The sequence below is a fragment of the Sylvia atricapilla genome, chromosome 1 (assembly GCF_009819655.1).
Source record: "Sylvia atricapilla isolate bSylAtr1 chromosome 1, bSylAtr1.pri, whole genome shotgun sequence".
NCBI classification, from domain to species: Eukaryota; Metazoa; Chordata; class Aves; order Passeriformes; family Sylviidae; genus Sylvia; species Sylvia atricapilla.
The window spans coordinates 69,719,250-69,741,762 of NC_089140.1; the positions used below are offsets into that span (position 1 = coordinate 69,719,250).

Sequence of the window (22,513 nt, forward strand, 5' to 3'; positions counted from 1 at the left end):
GGCAGAGCAAGGAGCAGATCCCACCCCAGACCTCAGTGGGGAGGCTGTGTCTCCAAAACTTCACCACTGGGAGTCGAAGACTACTGCAGCAAAGGCAAAGGAGATTAAATGTTTGTCCTTCATGGGGAACTCAACGCTTCTTTGCCAAACATTGACTTGTTCATGCAGGTGTGTCTCTGGGCAGGCAGCACCTGCAATTCTGTGTGTGCAGTTAATCTTTTCAGACACTGCTAGTCATGCTTTTGGCTTGCTGCTCAGTATATAAATACTTGTATGTTTTCTTAAGGAACACACCCTGAATGCATGTAATGACAGGGGAACATCCCAAACTAGCACAGTAGTGCTCTTGAAGGGAGCATGATTTCTTGAAAAGGTCCAATTTCAATCTCAAGGACCTGTCAGTGCCCTCTACTCCACCTGAATGTATTATCGGTATGCCCACTGCTAAAAGACTTAGCTGAAACTGTAGCAAAACATGAAGCAAAAAAAGAAAAATAGAAAAAAAATAGGATTTTTTTAATATTAAAAAAAATACTTCCTCTCATTTGTATCTTGTTTCAGGTCCAGATTTTTGAGATCAAGGGAAAATAACAGGGAATTAAAGACAGTCAGTACTTACTTACCATGCATCCCCCTAAGAAAGTTGTGTAATACCTCTGTGATACAGTTTCTCCTTTTTTTCAAACAGGGATAATAATTCAGAAATATCATTTAGAGGATTCATAACATGTTGAGAGTTTTGATATTGTAAGGAAGCATCTGGCCACAAAAATTTGCAGACTGTTACTCTGAAAGGTCTCCAAAGGAGCAACTTTAACTCTCATGGACATAATCAGAGCTGGAGTGGAGAGGATAGCCATCACACCAACAGAAAGAATAATTATGCCTCTTTTGAGTAATGATAGTTGAAGTAAGCAATCTCTTTTAACCTTTCCACTTTCTGAAGAAGTGCTCATACAATTGCCTACTGCTGTGAACACAAAGCCATGAGTAGCAGAGGAAGAGACATGATTGTTTGGAATCTCAAGACACTATTCTAACTGGAATATCAAGGACCAGTCAGCCATCTGCACCTCTCAAACACATTGTCATTGCGTTCATATTGCTGTTAAGAAGCATTTTGTGCAAATCTGTTGAATCTTGTAACCTAGGTGTTTGGAGATGACAGAACACCAACCTGCAGCACACTCCTTGCCTCTCATTAACTCCATGCACAGCAACCCTTAGGCTCTCAAAGTAGGAAGAAACATTCAAAGAATTATTGCCTTAATTCATGTGCTATATGGATATATACTAAATATGTGAAGGTTAAGTTGGGAGATCCTGGTAGGCTCTAAAAGCACACCATTTCAGTGCACAAACACACATTCACCTGCTTGAATATGCTCATCCAAATCAAGGAAAAATTTCACTGAGGGCAGGGGCACTGAGGGAGCATTACATGCAAGAAGCAATTTACATGAACCTTGAATACCCTACTCCACCACGACGTACAATAATTTACTTGTCTGGAACAGAGACTTAGAGGTGTGCTTTAATATGAATAAACAATGCAATTTGTTTCTTGGGGTTTCAGAACTCATTAGAAATTGCAGAGACAGAGTTAAACCTGATAGCAAAGTAAAAGTTTCAGATGCTTCATTAGTTCTGCAGTCCGTCTCCCAGCACTCTAAGTTAGTCTGCCTAAGTTTAGGATAGACTATTTGAGTACAATCATTTTAAAATTTAGTTTTTTAAAATACTTAACAAAAGAATCTGAGGAAACAACATACAAAGAAGAAAGACAAGTAGAATGAAAAAAAAATTAAAATAAATTCATTTATTCTCTCTTTCCTCTCTTCCTACCTCACCTCCCCAAACTAAGGGTAAATCCAATTGTCATTTGAAACATGAAACCCTGCAAATGCCTTTACATTGCAAAGAACTTCAGTGGCTTGCATCTCATCTCAGCTTTCCTTCATCCAAGGTGGGATAGATAGAAGTTTCTAACGAGGCATCAGAAATTCTCTTTGCAGTGATATCATTCTTTCCTTATCTGGAAGCACAAATCTTGTTTCTGCCCTGCTTCATCTTGAGCTGGGAGGTAACACTGGTGCATGCAAGCAGCTTTATCTTTTTTTCTTAAGCTAATACACAAAGCCACAGATCTGTAGATTATAAAATAGGATGGGCAGCTTAATTAGTTTGTATTAGTTCCTAAAGATTATCTTGTGATTCTCAAGAATGAAACATAAAACAATTCATTGTCAAGATGCCTACCACTGCTGAACCAAAAAAGAAAACACTATTGTCCTCAGGAAGCACTTCTGGAAGGTACTGGCACAAGTAGGTTATGGAGAATATCCAAAACTATGATTTGAAGCTATGACACACTTTCACAGTGCTTGGTATTAAGTCCTTGGCACATGAGCCATCTGTAAATCTCATCTATTATTAGCAGGGATAAAGAAATATGACTGGAGCCATTTAAGGAGCAGAAACAATTGGAGAGAGATGGACTCGTTATAATTAACATTCATAGCACTGAACACCACAATTAGAAAGTCTCATAAACCCACAGGACCCATCATCATCTGCAGGTACTTCAGTTCCCAGTTAGCTGTGGTGTAAATGATTTATAAGCCAGAAGAGCAGAGCCTGCTACAGCCATTGCACCACTACATGTCATAGGTCTGAACCTTTGTCATTACAACACCTGCTGTTCTGCTGACAACTACAGTCTTCTAATTTTTCAAGCTGCTCTGACACCATCAGCATCTCTTCAGTGCTCCATGGTCTCTCAGAAAGGCATGAAAGATGTCTGTATTCCACTGCCCAGAGATTACCAGTGAAACTTTACAGGGAGAGTAGCACATGCCTGCCACAGCAGAACCATCCATGGTTATGCCTATCACCAATTCTCCACCAAATCACCTCTACTCCAATTTGAACTTAGTTTTTTTGCTGGTCTGGACAATGAGATGAATAGACTATTTTTATACATGTTTGTTCCACAACTATGAGAAATATGCATTTGAATTCTAGGCATCTACAGGGCTCATGAGGAGCAGGCTACAGGGAGATTCCCAGGAAGCTAGGAAGCACCTTGCCAGCATGACACCCAATCTCCCTCCCTATAGGATTTGAATATTCCCATTTACAAGTATAGCTTCCCCATTGTAGCCTAGAGTGAGGAGAGCAGAAATGTGGTCAACACCCTTGTCTTTTACAATGACAACAGGATCTTTCACTGTCAGTCACTGGGGTTATGGGAACGGTACAGCAAACCTCTGTAAAGGAAATATAACAGACCCAACTGATCTGTTTGGGAAGGATTTAGAGAATAGCCAGCTCAAGCACAGTTTGTAGTAGAATATTTTGCGCTCTATCTTTCAGTGAGCTGCTCTGCTGTGTTGTTTAATTGCTCAGTTTGTTTTCCACAATCTAGCCTTTCTGGATGAAGACAAGGCACTCCAACAACCTCTGAAATACCATCTCAGATGTCCAAAGGAGGTCCATGAGAATGGAAGATTCATAATAATCAGCAAAACATCATCCAGAAAATCAGAAACAAGACTGTGGAAGTTCTGAAACCTGACCTTCATGCCTGTTTGGGTTTCATTCTGTTTATCTAGATATTCCCAGGAAAAGGCAACTCCCAGTATAAACATATTGGCAACTCAGGATATGTACACTCAAGTAAAGCACATCTGGATTTACATTAACAGCAGCTGTCTTAGGTCTGCTGGGTTCTGATTCCTTGCATGTCTAGCACAGAGCACATTTACTTGGTATACGAAGTGCAAAAGAATGGAAATAATCTGGGAAAAGCAAGTGATTCCTGAGTCATATTAACCTCCAAAAATTTCCTCCCCACCCCTGTAAAATCACAAATGACCTGACATCTAGACTCCTCTTTATAGAATCCAGCTCCATCTTCATTCCTGAAGATAGCTAACTATTTTCTACAGGGAAAGGTCAGTAATGCTGAGAAGTGGAAGTAAAGAATGCAGGTGTTTTGTGCTGCCCATAGTACAGAAGACAGGGTAGGCAAAGACAAATATTCCTCTGAAAATTGCTATGAGGAACTCTAAAGCAAAAAGGTATATTCTGCCTTGAAGAATATGAGAATATTTTCCCTTCACTCTCAATGGCACATTTCAGTATCATCAATTCCAAAATCTACTCTTTCATACTATATGTGGGATCTAGGCTATCCAGATGGCTAAACCTTGCAGAATCAACTCTCAGCACAGGCCACTGAAGAAATCACCTTAAGTGAAATGGAAAAAGACCTCAATGAACAACATATGTAAATATATGGAAAAGACAGAATGAAAGACGTAGAAGAACCTTTAAAGAAATTATGAGCATTGAGCAGACTATAAAAAAAATCAAGATTTCTGAGGGAAAGAAAAACAAAACTGATCTCATGCCATTATATCAGGAGACACCTAATCAAGCAAAGCTTCATAGCTCATATACAACATGGATCCAGCAGGACCATTGTCAACTACTGTCAACCCAAAAAGTAAAAAGATTTTGAAACAAAAAAGAAGAAAAATTTCTTATTTTATTTTTTAAAAAAGCAACAACAGAAACATAGCACAAAACATGGTAAATCAGAATGTATTGTGCTGTATAGAAGTGAAGCTGCATCACCTAAACCCTCTGAAGAATGGCTTTCAGACAAAATCAGGTAGCTCTGTTCTTCTTCCAGAAGAAGGTTTTCACCACTGGAGGTCACTGTGAACTGTAGTTGCTCTATCAGCCTCTCAGAAGAAAAGGGAAATAAAAATACTGCAGCCAAGTTACCTAGGATGCAGGAGCTGAGGTGAGACAGAAATGAAATATCACTTGTAGAGTATTTGAAAAACACTCACAGCTAATTGGTGAGGACTTGTCTCTGCTGGAGGCAACCTTAGTCTTTTTTCAACTCATTCCAAGCAGAGCAACCAGCAGACTACTGAGAGGTTAGACATGTGCCTGTCTATACACAAGGGCCTCATTTTGCATGTCAGCTTGCCTCTCTTACTGGTCTTGCAGACACTCTCCCTGAACACCAGTAAGCTAACAGCCATGGTGGTGATGGGGACACAGTGGGAAACCTATTGCTGCAATTTGTGAAAATCCCAGGGTTTTTTTAGAAAACAAGGGTAGGATTACCTGCATTAGGATAAGGATCTGTTTAAAAAAAAAAAAAAAAAAAAAAAAAAAAAAAAAAAAAAAAGACAAAGGTTTGGCAACAGCTCCTAATAAAAAGAAAAGCCTCTAGGTTTGAAGGTTTACATCCTATGTAATCCATAAATCACAGCTCATCTGAATGTAATTTTCTTCTCTCATTTCATTGTGTTCAGAGAACCATTACTGGGAACAATCTTTCAAACGTTTTCTAGCCCACCACATTCAATCAGATAGCAGTGCATACATACTGTATTCACTGCTGATTTTAAACTGACACTCAGACAATGGAGGGATGTTTGTTTGAGTTCCTGTCTCCCATACTGTAGGAGTCCTACTGATATGAATTTCAGAAGGAACAGCCAATGCTCACAAAACAGAGGTGGTGGGCCACTTACAGGGGAAATAAGTATGAAAGCACTGGAAAAGAATAAAGATCAATGAGCTCAGCTAATTCCCCAATGTATTAAAAAATTACCAGCTTCATAAAGCAAAGAATTTATATTTCAATTACACATCTGAAACCCCCACTGTCCACAATTCTGACAATGAATCAGTGACAGCTGGGCAAGTCACACCATTTTATACACTGAAATTATGTTCTTTGATATGGAAGGGGAATCATCCCAATGCAGGTTTCTGTATTTTCTGGTCAGCGAAACTGAGCAGACCAATTCTTGGCTTGTGTTAACCAGAATAACACCAAAGGAGTTTGGCCTTGTTTGACTCAAATTGAGAACTTCTGTAAAAGACAAGTAATATAATCATCTGAAAAATTGAAAATAAATTGAAAAGGGACCAGCTTTTCTTCACTCCTTTGATTTATCTTTTACTTTCCTCTTTATTCTTACACACTTTAACCTATTTCAAGGAATCAGAAACTAAAGACTTATCACACAATCCATGGTACAGCAAAATCCTGACAAAGACCAAACCCTGCAGAATGAAGACTGAAAAAATGCTCTAATGTGATTAAAGCATCACCCTTGTCAAGCACAGGAGACCTAGAAAAACAATTTTACTGAACAATAATGTTACTGCTTTTTGTGTCATTCTCCTTTCGTTTACCTTTACACATAGAAATCGAGCTCCTTGAAAATGCAACTTTCCACTGGATGTATGCTCAGACAACCTCAATGTAAATGAATACATGAGGCCCAGCAACCCTGATTTAACAAAGCATTTCAGCACATGCTTAACTTCAAGTATGTGAAGAGACTCACCGTAAATAATGTGTAATCTGAGACCACCCACTTGGTGAAGGATCTCTGGCCATATCTTTTAGCATGTCATTTTGGCTTACTACAAGGTAGGAAATCCCATCTTTCCACTGGAACAAACAGTACTTGCTAATTTGCAATCCTAATTGACAAACACAGAGCAGGACATTAAATGTCTTACATAGTTAAAAAAGCTATGCTTTCATTTCAGATAGTCCTTTCTAATACTGAAGGAATCTTTTGAGCTACATGGAGTACTACAAAGACCAAACAAAGCATGCTTTTAAAAGACGAGGAAAAAATAAACCAGGACAGATACAGAACAATGGATAAATAGATGCTCCAAAGCAATGATTTTTGTAGGGTTTTTTTGTTTTGTTTTGTTTTGGTTTTTTTTTTCAGAAAACATTTGTTTGGTATAAATTTCAGTGTTTCCTTTGACAAATTAATTCTCATTCCAAATTCATGCTGATAAAAGTTGTTTGTAATGTTACAGAATTGCATTTCTCTTCTTGACTTCTCTTGCATTGATGGGTCTTTATAAATTATTATGATTTCCAAGGTTAAAAGACAAAATACAGTTTCTAAAGTCAAATGTTATTGTAAGATAATGCCAAGGGGAGGTTATTTTTAAGAGTATAATTTTTTTTCTGGTGTCTGCTGAACATTTTGGAAAATTCATAGCTCCAGACACTGCATACATTAAGAGTATGATTCCAGATGCAGGATGATCCTGGGAACAATAGGAGGATTGGCAGACATGGGAATATAGCTTTAATCATTATTGCCAACCCATATTCCTTCAATTATGCATTCCACTTATTTTGGAACTCAGAGAGCTAAGAAGCCAATATTGTCTACTGCAGTCACATGATGCTGAAATGGAGATGACTGAAGAATTCCTGGGGGCAAAAAGTATCTCCCACATACTTGGCAAATGCTAGCTGATAACATGAAGGCTTTCATACAATGCATCTCAGAAACTACAGTTCCAGATATAAGAAACAGGTGTGATAACCAAGACATTTATTTTATTGCAAGAAGGTCCCTCTGCAGTAGCAGCATGACTCAGACCCCAATCTGGAAGTCAGAAAGTCTGACTTTCAGCCCTGCTTCTGTAACAGATCTGTTTGGTGACCTTGGATGCTTATTTCCATCCTTCTAAGCCCCTGCTTCTCCACTCAGTTTCATAACCGCCTGTCTACTTAGACGGTCATGTCTCTGATGTGACAACTGTCACTCACAGTGGCCATAAATAATCTCTGATACATTTAAACTTTGTGTTGTCTGGGGATATAAAGAGCAAATTCTCATACTGAGCTGGCTCCTGAAATATCTAGCCATCCATGAAATTACTGCTAACAAAGCAGGGGGAGCTCACAAAGCACAGTGCGAGCCAGGAATAATGCATCACACAAGCTCTCTTTACAAGTCCCATGCTGGCCCTCAAACATTTTGAATCAATCTGTTGGCAATTGGTGGCAGCTAGAATTCCAAGCTAAAGATTTTCATGCCTATTCTCTGGAGTAGCTGCCTGATAAAAAAAATCCTATTGCAATTTTTATGCAGCATTAAGTGCACAAGAAGTTCTCCTTAAGTAAGAAAAATGGTGTAAATATTGTGTTTAACAAGCCCAATAACTAACAACGCCAGGAGAGGCAGTAGTTGCATGTGGAATCAGTAAGAGAAAATGCTTTCAAAAATTTGCCCAATTTAAGTTTTTGGTAAATTCATGTCTTATCATGTTTCTCTATTTTTACAGACAGTGAATTATTATGCAACTAAAAATGAAGTGCGCACACAAGGGGGATTAAAGATACAGATCTTGGATGTAATGCTAGAAAGATGCATTTTAGGGACCAGAATATTGTCTTGAAAAAAGGACAGCTTAATTGACTAGAAGTGACTAAAGCAGAAAAATAAATTAATCATTTTTGTCAATTAGTCCTATTCATTTGTCCTCATCTTCTGAATTTTGTTCATTCTTCCATTTTACTAATGCATTATGAAGTTATGTTTAGACCCCCCAAGCTCTTTTAAAGCTCTCACCATCAAGTTACATTTCTGTACTGTACATTTCTATTCTTATAGAATAGGTTTCTTACAGAACCATTATAAAACCCTGCCAAGATATGAGTTGAAAGAAATACATAAGGTAGGTATATATAGGAGAATGTAGGATGCCTCTATTATGGTCTAAGACATGCAGGACCAAGAGGCTTTAGGCAATTGCTCCAGATCTAGAATTACTAAACATGGGTCTACTATGAGCTTCAGAAAGACAGTGGAACATGTTTGATTTGATAAAGCAATAATTCCTTTAGTGAACATGTCCTTTAAAATGTGATGATGATAATAAGGGCTATGGGACCATCAAAGGTCAAGAAAAAATCACCCCACGCCTTCTTGTCTCCTTGCAAAATAGTTAAGTTTAAAGGATGAGGTTTTCTCTATCATCTTCAACTACAGTCACTATTTAAGATATGAGGTAAACTAGACTGAGTCATAACTAGGTAGGGTCATAGCTGAAATTAAACCTATCTGCCCACATATCTGGTCTATCACTGTTTAGTCCAGGCATGGTGTTAGGTAGATCTCGTGTACCAGTATGCCTGCTTAGTTAGCCTTGAAGACAGGGAACAATGGAAAAACAATCTTCATTTATTGTCAATAACAAATTAATTTACATGTATTATAACCACATCCTGTGAATTTTATTTAGCCTGAGGTCATATTATGAAGCCTCATTTTAATTTCTCTCAAGAATTTAATTCACAAATGTCAAATAAGCACTTAAAATACCTGCCTACATAGTACTTGAAAAAATCCTCCCTTACATACTATACAATGCATGCCTAACTTATGTTTTCAATATAAGCAATTTCTTTAATTTGGAAGAGTTAAAAAACATTTTCAGCAAACACAGAAGTACTAAACAGCAAGAATTACATCAGGTTGTCCATATAAGGGGAACAATTAAGACACTGAAATCCTTAAAATGCTCCTTACATGTGAGGTCTCTGTTCAAGGTAACAGAAATGTGACCTCTCCCATGCAAGGGCCCTTGTTTGGAATTCTCATGCCACATTCAGTGCTTGAAAGTCACTTTTACTGCACCGTGACTTCTGCTAAATGTGTTCATAAGACATTGGACAAGGATGCCAGAAGAGAAAGGTCACAGGGACAGTCTGAATGTCTCTCCCCGGACTCCGTGTATATTACAAATTGGTTGGGTAGGTAATCTGTAACAAGACACCTCTGAATGATCATGGCCAAAAGAATCCTTTGCTAAGCTGTGCACCCCGGGTAAAAAAGAAGTTTTTAAGGGAAGGTAGACAAGAAGTAACATCTTTTACACGGAAAAATATATATGCCTTTGCAGTACTGAAATTGATCTGATTTTCAGATGTTTTAACAGTCATATATTCCAAAGGTTACAATAAGCGTCTAACCACGGTATTCATAGGATATAAATAAAAACCAAGGAGAATTAACAGGGTGAGGAAGAAGTGATTTGTATGTAAACGGACACAAGAAAAATAAAGAAGGTATCTAGAAGATGCCACAGATTTTTGCAATTTTAGATCCTGGACCAAATGGTGTGCAGGAGCTTTGCAAAGTAATCAGCACCCATGAAATGGCTGGGATCCAGCAGGCTGAGGGTTCTGAGGCATGTCTCCCTTCAGATCTCAGTATATAGCCACGTAAAGAGGACACAAGACAGAGTCAGCAATTCCATTTCCATACTGCAGATGTCCCAGCACAGATGTCACTGACTGAGAGCGTGACCTCAGCATAGTCTTCATCCATGTGTGTACCTGTTTCTCATTTCACTTCTCCCTTATCCAGCTGTTCAGACAATGAATTCTGTGGGGTGGATCCAACCTGTACTAAGCCTCACACAATCCCAGTTAGGGACTCTGCTTGCTTATAATAACACATGTAACTACCAAAGGCCTTTCACATTCTGCTGATCAAACACATGCTCACCAACAGTCCAGTTACCAGTTACCAGCAGTGTTCTGCTCTCACAACGCACACAGAAACAAAATGGATTTACTGCTAGTTACTTGTTTTAACTCTAAACCTTCTTTCTCAGTTAGCACTACTTTGGGGAAGAAGCATCATGACCAAAGGGTAGCACCGTTTTTATATACTCTCTTAGGAAACCAAAGTCATGTTTTCACCAGAACCACAGAAAAACGAGCAAGACCCACAAAGCTCTCTTGATCCAATCCCTATTCTTCCTCACTTTGGGAGTTCAAGGAAGAACCATTCTCAAAATATGAATGCTGGTGAAGATTACCAGCTTTTCTCATCACAGCACTCCAAATCTTCACAGGTCTGAGAGCCACAGGACTCATGTCAGCATACACAGGGACAAGGGAGCTCTAGGAACTGTTTCCTTGCAGTTGACAACAATGCTTCTCTAGAAAGGAAGAGGGAAGGATGAGTCTGGAATGGACATGCCACGGGGTCCTGAGATGACACAACAATCTTAGTTTCAGGCAGCTGTTGGCTCATTTCCTCCCAAAGCTAAGAATTCCAATTACTCAGGAGTCCCTGCTTGACCACAGCCCTACTGCCAGTTCCTGGAAAGAACACTTGCCCTGCCCTTGGAAGACTTGTGAGTCCATGCCACCTTTCTGTGTATGAAGATTTAGGAGACAGCCTGGAAAATTTGCAGTCCTTGAAGGACCTTTTAACTCAAAGGAACAAATGTAACATATGCAGAGCAATAAAAAAATAAAGGGGAAAAAGTCTGACAGATATTACCACTCTGAATTTCAAGAACAGGTTCATGATGTGCAACAAAACTGGCAAAGAGCTCTGACTTATGCCAAATTCAGGATAAAATACTTTAATGCTGATTAGGACAAGAAAACAATGTCTGGTAGTCTTAATCCAGGGTACTTGAAATATTTTTTATTTACAGTGCAATGGATACAATTCTCTTGCTACCAAATACCATGGTATTATGCTGGCCTTAAGTCTTAAAAACTAGAAAATAAATTTTATTTATTCATTTATTTACATTTTTAACATTATTTATTTATTTATTTTTATCATAGCAAAACAGTACAAGTGCAATACAAATGGAAGGAAATTAACAAGAAGGACACTGAAATGAAATTAATTTCTTTTTCATTTCAAATTACAATTCACTCAAGAGAAAATGCAAAATCTTAATGAGCTAGGCATAAAGAAGAGTGAATCCTTTTAAAGCTCAGGTGTGAATGCAGGAACAGTTTCAGACAAAATGCAAACTACAAACAACAGATTTGATTATTTTTTAATTTGCCTGGAGATTTCTTTGTAAATCTTATTAATCATGAGTGCTGATATGTGTAGCAATATTTCAATTATTCTCCTTATCATTATTCTCTGACGTCCTCACACTATGTGTGAAAAATTCTGCTATAAATTCTCATAATAGGTCATGACTTTTGGCTGGTAACACTAGAAGAATATACTTGCAGACATTATTCTGGGGGCAAGTAAGGTTGCAGACTTCTCAGACCTCAAACCTTTGTCATGAAAACACTTTTGACATTCTGCAAGTGTCTCTCTTCAAAGAAAGAATGAAAAATGTCATTTGTAGCTAACTAACTAAAATCCTAAATATTTTGACAATCTACATCCTTGGAGGTACTTTAGGAAAAAGTGTCTTCCTTTTTGCCCTTCTAAACTCATCTATTTCTTTTGTTTAAATAATGTTGCCTTTTAGGAAGACTAGAAACTCTTGAGCTACCACACGATGGGTCATCCCTGCATTACTTTCTGGGAAACCACAGCAAACATGCATACTGCTTTTGCAACATGATGTAATAACAAGTGATGCTAATTCTTTGGGGAGATAATGCTACATTCACTTGACAACAACAGGAAAATAAGGGGCTTACGAGGGATCTCTGAGTCCCACAGAAAGAAAGGCTGGCAACCTTGCCTCCACTATGGCCACGGACCGTAACCTTGAGGCACTCTCTTGTACTGCACCCAGTAGAGGTCACTAGAGGATGTTTTAATGGCAAGACAAAGAATTCCGACTGGACGGGAAGAGATGCACCTTCCTGAAAGGTGCACATCATCTGCCTGGGATTTACTGCCGGGCAGACCTCAATACTGCCAGTATAAAAGAGAGAAATAAATGCCGCTCCAGGAAAAAACAAATAGGTTTATCTGGCTATATCCAAACACAAGCAGCATTCATCCAGTTAAACAATACTGAGAGTGAGCAGTGAAATGCATCTAATTTATTAAAAGTATATCTACTACCTGTGCATTTCCAGGTGCAGGGATCCCTTTCTTTCTTCCACAGCTTAACACAGTCCACAAGGTGTGCCAGAGATATGAAGCCAAAAGGCAGAAATTACCTACAATCCAGGAAGCATTTCTTTGCAGGATTAGATCCATTCCTTTAATTTTAATCATCTGATTAACTTGGTTCTCCTGCTCTAGCAGATGCGATTTGGCAGGCACCCTCAAAACCCTCCCCAGCTCTGTAAGTACCACCTAGCTAGACAAGGCTGAGACACGCCGCAGGATCCCATCTCACACTTCAACGCATTCCCTGGACCTATAAGGAAAAGAAGTGATGGATCACTGACAAGCATGAAACAGGTGCAGGGATCTACACGGGATGTGTATTGCGCGCACTTGAAGGCAATTACTCTGACATTCCTGAACTTCTCCAATGAAAGCAAACTGTTAGCACAATCCATTTGCAGTTAACATTTCAGGCAATTGATAATCTTTTTTTTTTTTTTTTTCCTTTTAATAGGCAAGAAATGGGAAAAAAATGAAAGGCAATAACCTGACATGTCACAGTGCGTGTACATAGAAAGGCGAGTTTGAAATGCCACAGTTTTACGGTCTTCAGTCCCTTCTGTTCCTGTGCTTGCAGTGATCTCCATTGCTCCCATATCCAAACCAGCACCATACAGAAAGGGAGTCCCAGCTGTCTGCCCTTTCACATCCAGCATCTCTGCTCACCTGCCAACCATTAATTCCTTGATCCAAAGGATGGAAGGTGACAAATTATTTCAATGACCTGGATGGGAAATACTCAATATTATCACAAAAGTATCTTCTTTCCCCTAAAACTCCCAGAAGCAGATAGGCAGCTTCAGTTGAATTTTCCCAAGCAATTCAATGTGATGAAAATTCTTCATGGAAAATAATTTTTAAAGTAGAAAAAAAAAAGAAATTTCTAAACAACTAAAACCAAGACATTAAAACTGGAAATGGTAAGTAACTTTAACAAAACAAACAAAAAAAATCCTGCTACCAGCTCCATTGTAAGCCTAGGGACATTTATTTCTAGAGACCAAAAAAGGAAAATTTGTAGAACAAAGCCTGTTGTGGTTTATTGTCTAATAAATAAGGATATAAGCATATATTTAAGGATTGTGAAGAACCATTACATAAGGTCTCAGGTCTATATTTATGGAAGGTATCCTTATATAAAAGTATTATACATCTATGCAACAGCTGCCCATAAGTACAGTCCAATAAGAGCCATTGAAGATTTAAGAAGAAACGGTGTCAAAATGGTGTCATTTCTTCTCTGCTTCAGTATTTACCTGATAGGAGGTAAATAAGCAAAGAATATGAACACCAGAAATCTCAAGTGCTAAGAATTCACAAATCAATTTACAAATATCATTACATCATTTGGAAAAAACAGTCATGAGATTAAAAATTTTAATGACTTCTGTCCTTTCCTTAGTCAGCTTCTGACTTCTGTGACTCCAGAGCCCTCTCAAGATACCTTTGAGTTTGTTACATAGGTGTTATGTTGGGAAGGGTCAGTGTAGTGATGGGTGTTCTTTCAGTCAGGGAACGTTGATATTCCCTTCTTTCTTTCTAAGAAAGACAGGAAAATATTCTCACAAGCATGGGAGCTGGAAGCATTAGGTAAAACGAAGCTATCTGAAGTCACGGAATCACACACACACACTGCCACATGACAAGAGAGTGCCATGAACTTGGGACGTGAAGAGGGCACCACAGAAAGGATATTCTGCAAAGCTGCGCCAGGCTGAGGTTGGCAGCGCGGTATCCCATGACAGCATTCCAAGCAAGCTGAAAAGGTGCTTGGTGGACAAATGGACCCAAACTTGGCTGAAGTCCACTCCCAATTTCCTGACCATACCAAGGCAAGCTTTAGACATGGTGCTTCAATTTCAAGGCTAAAGAAAGCCTTGAGGGTTTTGATCTCTTCTTCATTAGTTAAGAAGTTTTACTCTAAATGTACTGAATCCCTTACAGGGTTTTGTAAAAAGCCACTCTTAACTAAAACTCTAAAACCAGAAATAGGTCTCTGTCAATATAGATATGTATATAAAATACATAGCTCAATATCTTAAACAGTGTTGGAGACCAGAGGAGAGTCATTTGGAGTTAACTGAGACAGTGATAATTTTTTCTCTGTATAAAATATTGCCATGACAGTGGCCTCCCTTGGAAAAAAGAACTTGTATTGTTACCACCACAGTCATTGCCAGCACAGAACCTACAAGGAAAATAACCACTAGATAAATGGTGGTGGTGGTGGTGAGGAAGGTGAAAGAAGGCTCAAAGGAACAGGGAATTAGAGGACAATTAGCCATACCCAGGCCTAGCTTAACACCAAATCAAATAGCTCTAGCTGAACTAAATATTTATAAATTAGTCCTTAATTAGTCCTTATTAACATAATACTTTGTTTTTAGAATATTAGTAAAAGGATAGCTTTGCACAGAAAAGGCTGTAAAATTATCTTCAGGGCCAGTGATTTGTCTAAATCCCAGCTCAACGATTCCCAGCAGTGCAACTTGGTTGTTTCATATTAATAATGTTCAGAATTATAGAAGCTCCTAGGTTCCTCTTTACCCACCCACACTAGATAATAATTTCATGACTGCTTTTTGCAGGTAGCAATTCAAGATCAAACAATTTGAATTGCATTCTGATACCAAGTATTACCCAGGTAAGAGCCAGAGGGAAGAGACACCAAGTGTGATGACCAACAGCCCAGCTTTGGCTGGGCCATCAAAAGCAGTCCAGGTGTAAAACATGGAGCTCACTGGGGTCTAATGTAGCTGGGCCAGTTGTGTGGCAGTTTGACAATCAATTTACGTTTGCATAAGCTGGTGCTGTTGTCAAAAGGAATTATTTCACCTTCCCACACATGCTTTTTCCTACCCTGCACCACCCCCTCCCTTGAACCAGAACCCTCAGATATCTCCGTGTGTCTATTCAGTAGGCCAGGACAAGTCTGGATTTTTAGTCTTCTTTTAATTTCATGTTGGTTCTCACACGTGAAAACAAAATGTCACTTACTAACATATAACCAGATGCAAAACTTCACGTTCGCTGAAGACAGAACCTACGCACGATACAAAGATACATGTGCTGCTAACAGTAGAAATGGGGGGTAAGAGGACATTCTGAACAAAGCACGGGCAAAACACACAAGGAGCAGCTTCGTGACAAGCTGTTTTGCCATCCTGTCCAAGAGCGAAGTGGTGGATGGAGAGCTGGAGTGGCAAAGGGTGCCATCTAGGGGGCACCGACGGCACAATTTCTCGACAACCACTCACCATTGACGGCCAACGATTGAGGGGTTTGCTTTCCATAGAAGTCCTTTAATAGCTATGAAATTATTATTATTACTATTACTACTGCTGCTTCTACTATTACTACATTGTGTTTAGGATTGGGTTTTTTTTACAAAAATATACTGTACCAAAAGACAAAAATTGTGTTTGCTTCTTTAACTAAAAAAAAAATAAATCTAGAGAAATGGTTGTTTTGACAAAGTGGATAATTTTCTTCTTTAATCACAATTAGGTAGTTTCAGACAGCATTATTTTCTCCTGCAAGTACAGTTGACCACTGACCTCTATTCGGCCCCTTGAGCTCCAACATATTCCCATTTAAGTGAATGGATGTTTTGTCATTGCTTTCACCTTCACCACAGAAATAATATACACAAGCACATACACCTGGGCAAGATTTACTGTATTTCCTGCTTTTCTTTCCTTGCTTTCCTGATCAATATGATAAAACTGCTCATCAGGCCAGCAGACCATGCTAAGACCTTTTCAGAGAAGGTCTTGGTTTTCCATTTATCAGTATTAACTGACAGGCCCCAATTTTTTATCCCATTGAGAAATTACTAAAACAAAAACAAACCCAAAACAAACAAACAAACTGCTATGTGACAGTGAAGTTTTAAAAGCTTAGGAGAAATATAACCAATGTTTATGTATCTGGAAGGCTCACTCTGCTGAGGTATATTACCAGAGTTCAGTTAGATTGTCTTTCACCTTTGAAGTCTTGGTCCCAGGAGACTGACGAGCTAAAATGGGAATACAGAGCTATTTCTCCAGCTTGCAACTAGCCACCAGCTGTTCATCTTCTAAATGTATTCCTTTCTCCTCTACTGCACCACCAAAATCTGCCTACCCTTTCTTACAGCACTCTTAAGAAAGGGCCAAAAGAAGCAAACATCAAGACAATGGATTAATGGAGACTCTGCAGCACAAGCTGGCAAAAAATCCCACAACCTTCACTTACTATATGCAACTCAGCAAGCTAAGATATATTAACACAGGGAAAGCAACTCTCAGTCCTTTTGCTGATCTTTAGGACCACAGGAAGAGCTACATGGCAGGAACAGCAGTTTTTGCTGTCTCACTCATGCAACTTGTTCTTTTCACACTGGAATTACACCCTCTTAAAACAGCCAATACCATCTTCCAAATCCAAACCACCCAGTTGTGGGGGTTCTTTAAAGTTCTCACTTTCAGTGTAACACTAAATGAAGCTCTCCAAAATAACTCATCCTACTTATATGAAATATGATTTGTTTGTTTCAATATAAAGTTCTGCTTCTATGCCTACAAAGTAAAATCGTAGTACCTTCCTGAAGACTTAAATCATTTTGAACTAAAGTGACTCTACAGATTAAAGAGTTTCAAAAATTCAGCTTCTTGATTTGATATTGCAAGTGGAAACATCACAAAATTTACTTTCCACCAATGCTCCAGGGTATCATCTCAACACAAAAATATTCAGAATACTTGAAAACCTGCTCTGCCATATCAGCACAATCAGCATACAAGCAGCCATAGCACAAATTTTTTCAAGTCTTTTCACAAACTGGTATGTAAAGTTAATCTCTCATCCTGCAGTAGGACACAAATGGGTTTTCTTTAGTTCTTATCTAAATGATGCATCAGTAAAAATACTGCTTCCTTTGGATTCTTGCATAGAAAAAAACCATAATACAAGGAAATGTGCTGTTATTTTGGCTGATCAGACAATCATTTTCCTACCAGAGACTCCATATCATAATGCCCAACACCATTCTTACTGGAGACAGGTGGAGGACAGAGCTACACTGACAACACTCAGCCCTGCAAGTGTGGCACACAGCATGTAACCATGCTGTGCTCCCCAGGTAGTGGGGAGCCAAGCACAAAGCTGCCTCAGTTCCTCTGAGGAGCATGCTCTTCTCATGGGATTCGTTCATTTTCCACTAACTCCAGAGCTGGTAGACAGGACCAATGCTTTCAAAACATGAACGCAACAAAATCCATGTTTACCTTCTGATTTTGAAGAGTGGTAGAACCACATGACCCTGTTACAATTTCTGAGTATTAAGTTCAGTAGTAATTAAACTCCAGAATACCAACACATGCTTGCTTCTATGAACACAAATGATTAAAAGACGCTAACCAGTCTGTAAGAACTTAAAGATCACAGTTGCCTATCCCAAATACTGTTAGGACCACAGAAGGATTTTGCCACAAGATAAGCACAGAAAGGAGCAACACTGTGGCACTAATTCCAGATCTGGTGGAGGCAAGATCTGGTTAGCACATACTTGGTAATTATCCAGATAAAAATTCCCAGTGTGGCAAAGTGTGTAAAGAAGCAACTGTTTGAATGTATATCACAAGTCAAAGATGACCCCAAGTTATGGGACAGATGGCATCTGCCACCACCAAAACCATCCCGCAAACAGTTAAGCCACTGTGACAAGAATTTGAAATAAGACAACGATGTTACTATTGTCCAAGTGTAACATCTCAGAAGGAGGAGGAGGTTAACAAAGCTGAGGGAGAAGAACGTACCACTGAAAATGGACACAAAGAATGCAGAATTTATGGGCCACAAGGAAAGCCAACTCAGCAACTGTGCTGAAATCAGCTCTGACTGGGTAAAAATTAATTCTGGCAGGGGGAGATTGAAACCACCCACAACTCAAGAAACCCATCGACCCAAAAGAAAAGACTGAGCATGTGCATTAATTAGTATAAAAAGTGAGGCAATCATTTAACCAATAGCATAAGAGAACTGTGTAGTCAATGAACATTAATTACTTTCTCTGCTAAGATATATAAATAATGAAAAGTTTTGAATGACCTCAGGACCTCCACTACTAAGAAGCCAAGGGTGAAAAAGACCAGTGGGTTGTCATTTGATCCATAGGTGGTGACTAGCTTCTACTCCATCTGTCTCTCTCCCCTTCCTCTTTTCCATTTCTATTTCTCTACCTCAAATTCATTATTAAATAAAACCCATATTACTGACTTTGGCATATGGTATCATTTGCACCTTATTTTGGGCAGAGGCATCTCTTAATAATCAGGTATTGAAACAGTCTCTCACAGCTGCAATACATTTTCACAGATGATAATGAAAACTTCAAGTCTGCTGGGAAATACACAAAGTAAACCCCTTAACTAACTGAAAAAAGAAAGAGGCAGTGCTTTTGGGTAAACAAAATTAATTATGCAGTTAGTTATTTAGTTACCTTTTTATCTTCTGTTCCAGGATCTGATTCACTGAATTTTTCTTCCTGAAAGCTTCTAGTCATCTTCATTTTCTCCACACTCTGGAAAAAGGCTGTTTTTTCTAGTCTGCTTGTGCTGAACTGTGTATTTATCTCTTCCAGCCTGTTAATCTTAAGGAGCTTCATACTATGTCCAGCTAATTTACTGTCTGTTCTCCTCTCCACCTTAGATTCATAAACCAGTGAACACTCGTAACTTCTGATTTCTCCTCTTTCTTGGCTGTACAAAAGAAAGACAAAGAAGAGGTTTTAGTGTTATTCTTGCATTTTGGCTTAGAAAATTACCATGCTGCAACACTCTACATTACAACTCTCTCTCCTTGCACTTGCTGAACCAATACACAGAGTACACAGTACTGCCTGTTCACAGAGACCATTCTGCACTGAACAACAGATAATACAAGAAGGCTACAAGACCAACATAATTTAATTTGTTCATAGAAAGTATTCAGCTCAATGAAATCAATACCTACTGCCATTGCTGCAGAGTTTGTTTATTGAGCACTCCTCACTTTTTAGCCACATTGGTGGTTCCCTGCTGCTCGACATGTTCTCTTTTCTGTTGCAGTTCCAGCAAGATTATATGCAAGGACCCTGCTATTAAGTCCAGAAAGACTTTAGATACTAAACAAAGTAGTACAGGCATGAACACAGTCCTTTTCTCTCTCTTCCCACTATCCTGTACCACAAAAACAGGTAGTTGCCAAAATGGTGGCAATTTCTGGCCCTCTGTTGAAGGGTGCAGAAGAGCACAGTCCTCAGCTGGGTTCTATTCCACTGCAGGTCCTTGTGACGTGCCTGGCACATACAGGATGTAAGGACCATCAAGGCTTGTCTAAATGGCAGGATTGGTTGGAAGGCCACGGCAAGTCAAGCCTTCTCTGTAGAAAGCTTTTATTCCACAACAAGATCATGGTTTTCCACCTCAAGTAATCACTTGGCTACACTTGGAATATACGTCCTTCTGAACAACTAATTTTTTTAAAAGAGTAAGAGAAACAACTCTAAAATTTCACTTAACATCTCTTTCTATACCCAGGAAACAGAGGACCAAAACATTTCTATTGCTGTTATTGCAACCCTTCCTTCACTGTACAGGAAACCCAGCTACAAAAGAAGAGTGTTAGTGCCTTAGCTGTAGAAAGCTGAATCTGTTAAATCTCATTACACAGCTCACAGTTTTCAATTTAACTTGCATAAATAACACAAATTATATGGTGCTATTAAGAACTTATATAAACCTTACAGTCACTGGCAGCACAGAGGAACAGCTTTCAGTGTACAACCAAAGACCCGATTACATCAGTTATCCAAACACCTTCCAACAGAAAATGTTCCTCGGTGTTTCAACCCCACATCTGTGCGCATGCAGCAGATTAAATGTGTCCCTATACCAAGTAACTGCTCTGCCCACAGGTAGCCCTCCAAGCTTCCCAGACGTGAAAGATGCCACATGCTATGCCATGTGACACAGGAGATGGTCGGATAGTGGTGACATTTTAAGATGATGGACAGCAAAGAACTATGTAAGCTTGTAGTTTTTAAATGAGCTTTCCAGAGAGATTCCTGCTACCATGTTGTTGTAGATTGTGCTGTTAATATGGGAGATACAGGCATACCATGATGGGCCTGTAAGGTACTCATCATCTGAAGAAGTCATACATCCAGTATGTAAAAACGTCCAGTCTGCTGCTTCTAGCATCTCTCACCAACTTTCACAGCTCTGACATCCCTCCCTTTCCACCACCATCAGCTGAAAGAACACTTTATAAGATTTTCTTCCCCCATTTCTCAAAAGCACGTCAATGGATTTTCTTAAAGGCTCTCCGACAATTGCATGTGAAGTACCCAAAGCACAGTCTGACCTTCAAGCCATTATTCTGAGGATTGTTTGATCTGCTCCACAAGGGATGACAAGACGTAATTGAAAACTGTCAGAAAAAGACAGGAGATGTTTCCAGATGCCCTCTTGCTACCTCAATGTCTGCAGCTACTCAAATCCCACAGTGATTTAGAGTGACCTGGCTGTGAAGACCTCGTGGCCTGACAAGACTGCAACCAAGGAAAGCTGATTCAGGCTCTCCATAGCTCTTCAAAGAGCACATCATCCTCTATGCTTTGATCACCAAATGCGGCCATCTATCTAATGCAAATGACATGTCCTAATTAAAGGACATGTTTCTTCAAGCTCACCAGCAAGTCAGTTATCTGGGAAAATATTAATGGGATGGCAAGCTCAAATGTCTTACTGGGCTCTGTCACCAAGCAGAGACTAGGATTGAGTCCAAATGTGATTGTTCTCTCCACCATGATTATCTTAATACATGTCTGAAACAAAAAGCTGAACAAAGGAAAGTGAAATTTGTTTGCAAGTGCCTCTTCTCAAGGCCCAGAGAAGAAATCTCACCCTAGTCATATGCCACTGAGCAATGAGAAACTATGACCTTCACATGGTGTGAAGCTCCATTTTCCCCACAGGAGGGTGAAAACCTTACCCCAGTCATTTACATTTCCCAGCTCTGGCCTGAGAGATACTTTCTTCTACTTTCTAGCTCATCTTCAGCAAGACAATCACTCACTTCAAGAAAAATACCTTGCTTCCTTCACTTACACACTTGGAGACCATGCATGTCACAAAAGCACCTCTTAGCTGTAAGCACAGACAGTGCATACCTATGGTCCTGCTGCTTTTTCTGCCCCATAGCAGCAGATCGATATATTTGCATTATAAAAATATAAACAACACAGTCAGTGTTTCTAAAACTGATCAGGAATAGAAATGGCCAGGCAAATAGGTATTACGAGAAAAGCAGAACCCACAAACACCTCATGTTGCTTTCAACATCTGGGTGTAGATTGTAGTCCCTTCAGTCAGAACTAGGTTTAAATGATGGGCTGTAAAGCAATTTGCTTCAAACTCCGTCCTTTGGTCTCCATCATCAGATGAAATCAAAATTTTATTTCTGACCTGTTGGTGACTTTCTTAACTAGCCACTTTCAAATTTTCAGCCTGGGAGTACTGTTAGCCAGTAGCCAGACTTGTTTACCTCCTACCACAGCTGACATTAGACTGACCTGAATTTTACAAGCTGGGAACTATTATGTCACAGTGTAAAATTAAACCTAAACCTATACTTTAAGAAAGAAAACAAGATGTAATGTGGAAAGAATTACCAATGGGTCAAGTTCGGGTCGTAAACTAGGATGCGAATGGTACCACTTACTGCGCCCATCTCTGAAACACAAACTACCCTGCATTCTGCATAATACAAGAGCTCAGTTTTGA

The 22,513-nt window shown here is 39.2% G+C and overlaps 1 protein-coding gene across 2 annotated transcripts in view; it reads right to left on the reverse strand.

Moving 5' to 3' along the window:
• The window catches only part of MYLK4 (myosin light chain kinase family member 4), a 164,103-nt gene extending 141,628 nt beyond the window's left edge, over positions 1–22,475 (reverse strand). The window contains exons 1-2 of one of the 2 annotated variants that reach the window (XM_066325487.1): positions 22,402–22,475; positions 19,189–19,447 (exon numbers count right to left, since the gene is read on the reverse strand). In XM_066325487.1, coding sequence (XP_066181584.1) covers positions 19,189–19,447; positions 22,402–22,460 — 318 coding nt within the window. In that variant the 5' untranslated portion in view covers positions 22,461–22,475. Of the gene's footprint in view, positions 1–12,656; positions 12,900–19,188; positions 19,448–22,401 lie in introns of those variants that run through there. The other variant, XM_066325501.1, reaches the window with a different exon arrangement.
• Positions 22,476–22,513: the final 38 nt, after the last annotated feature.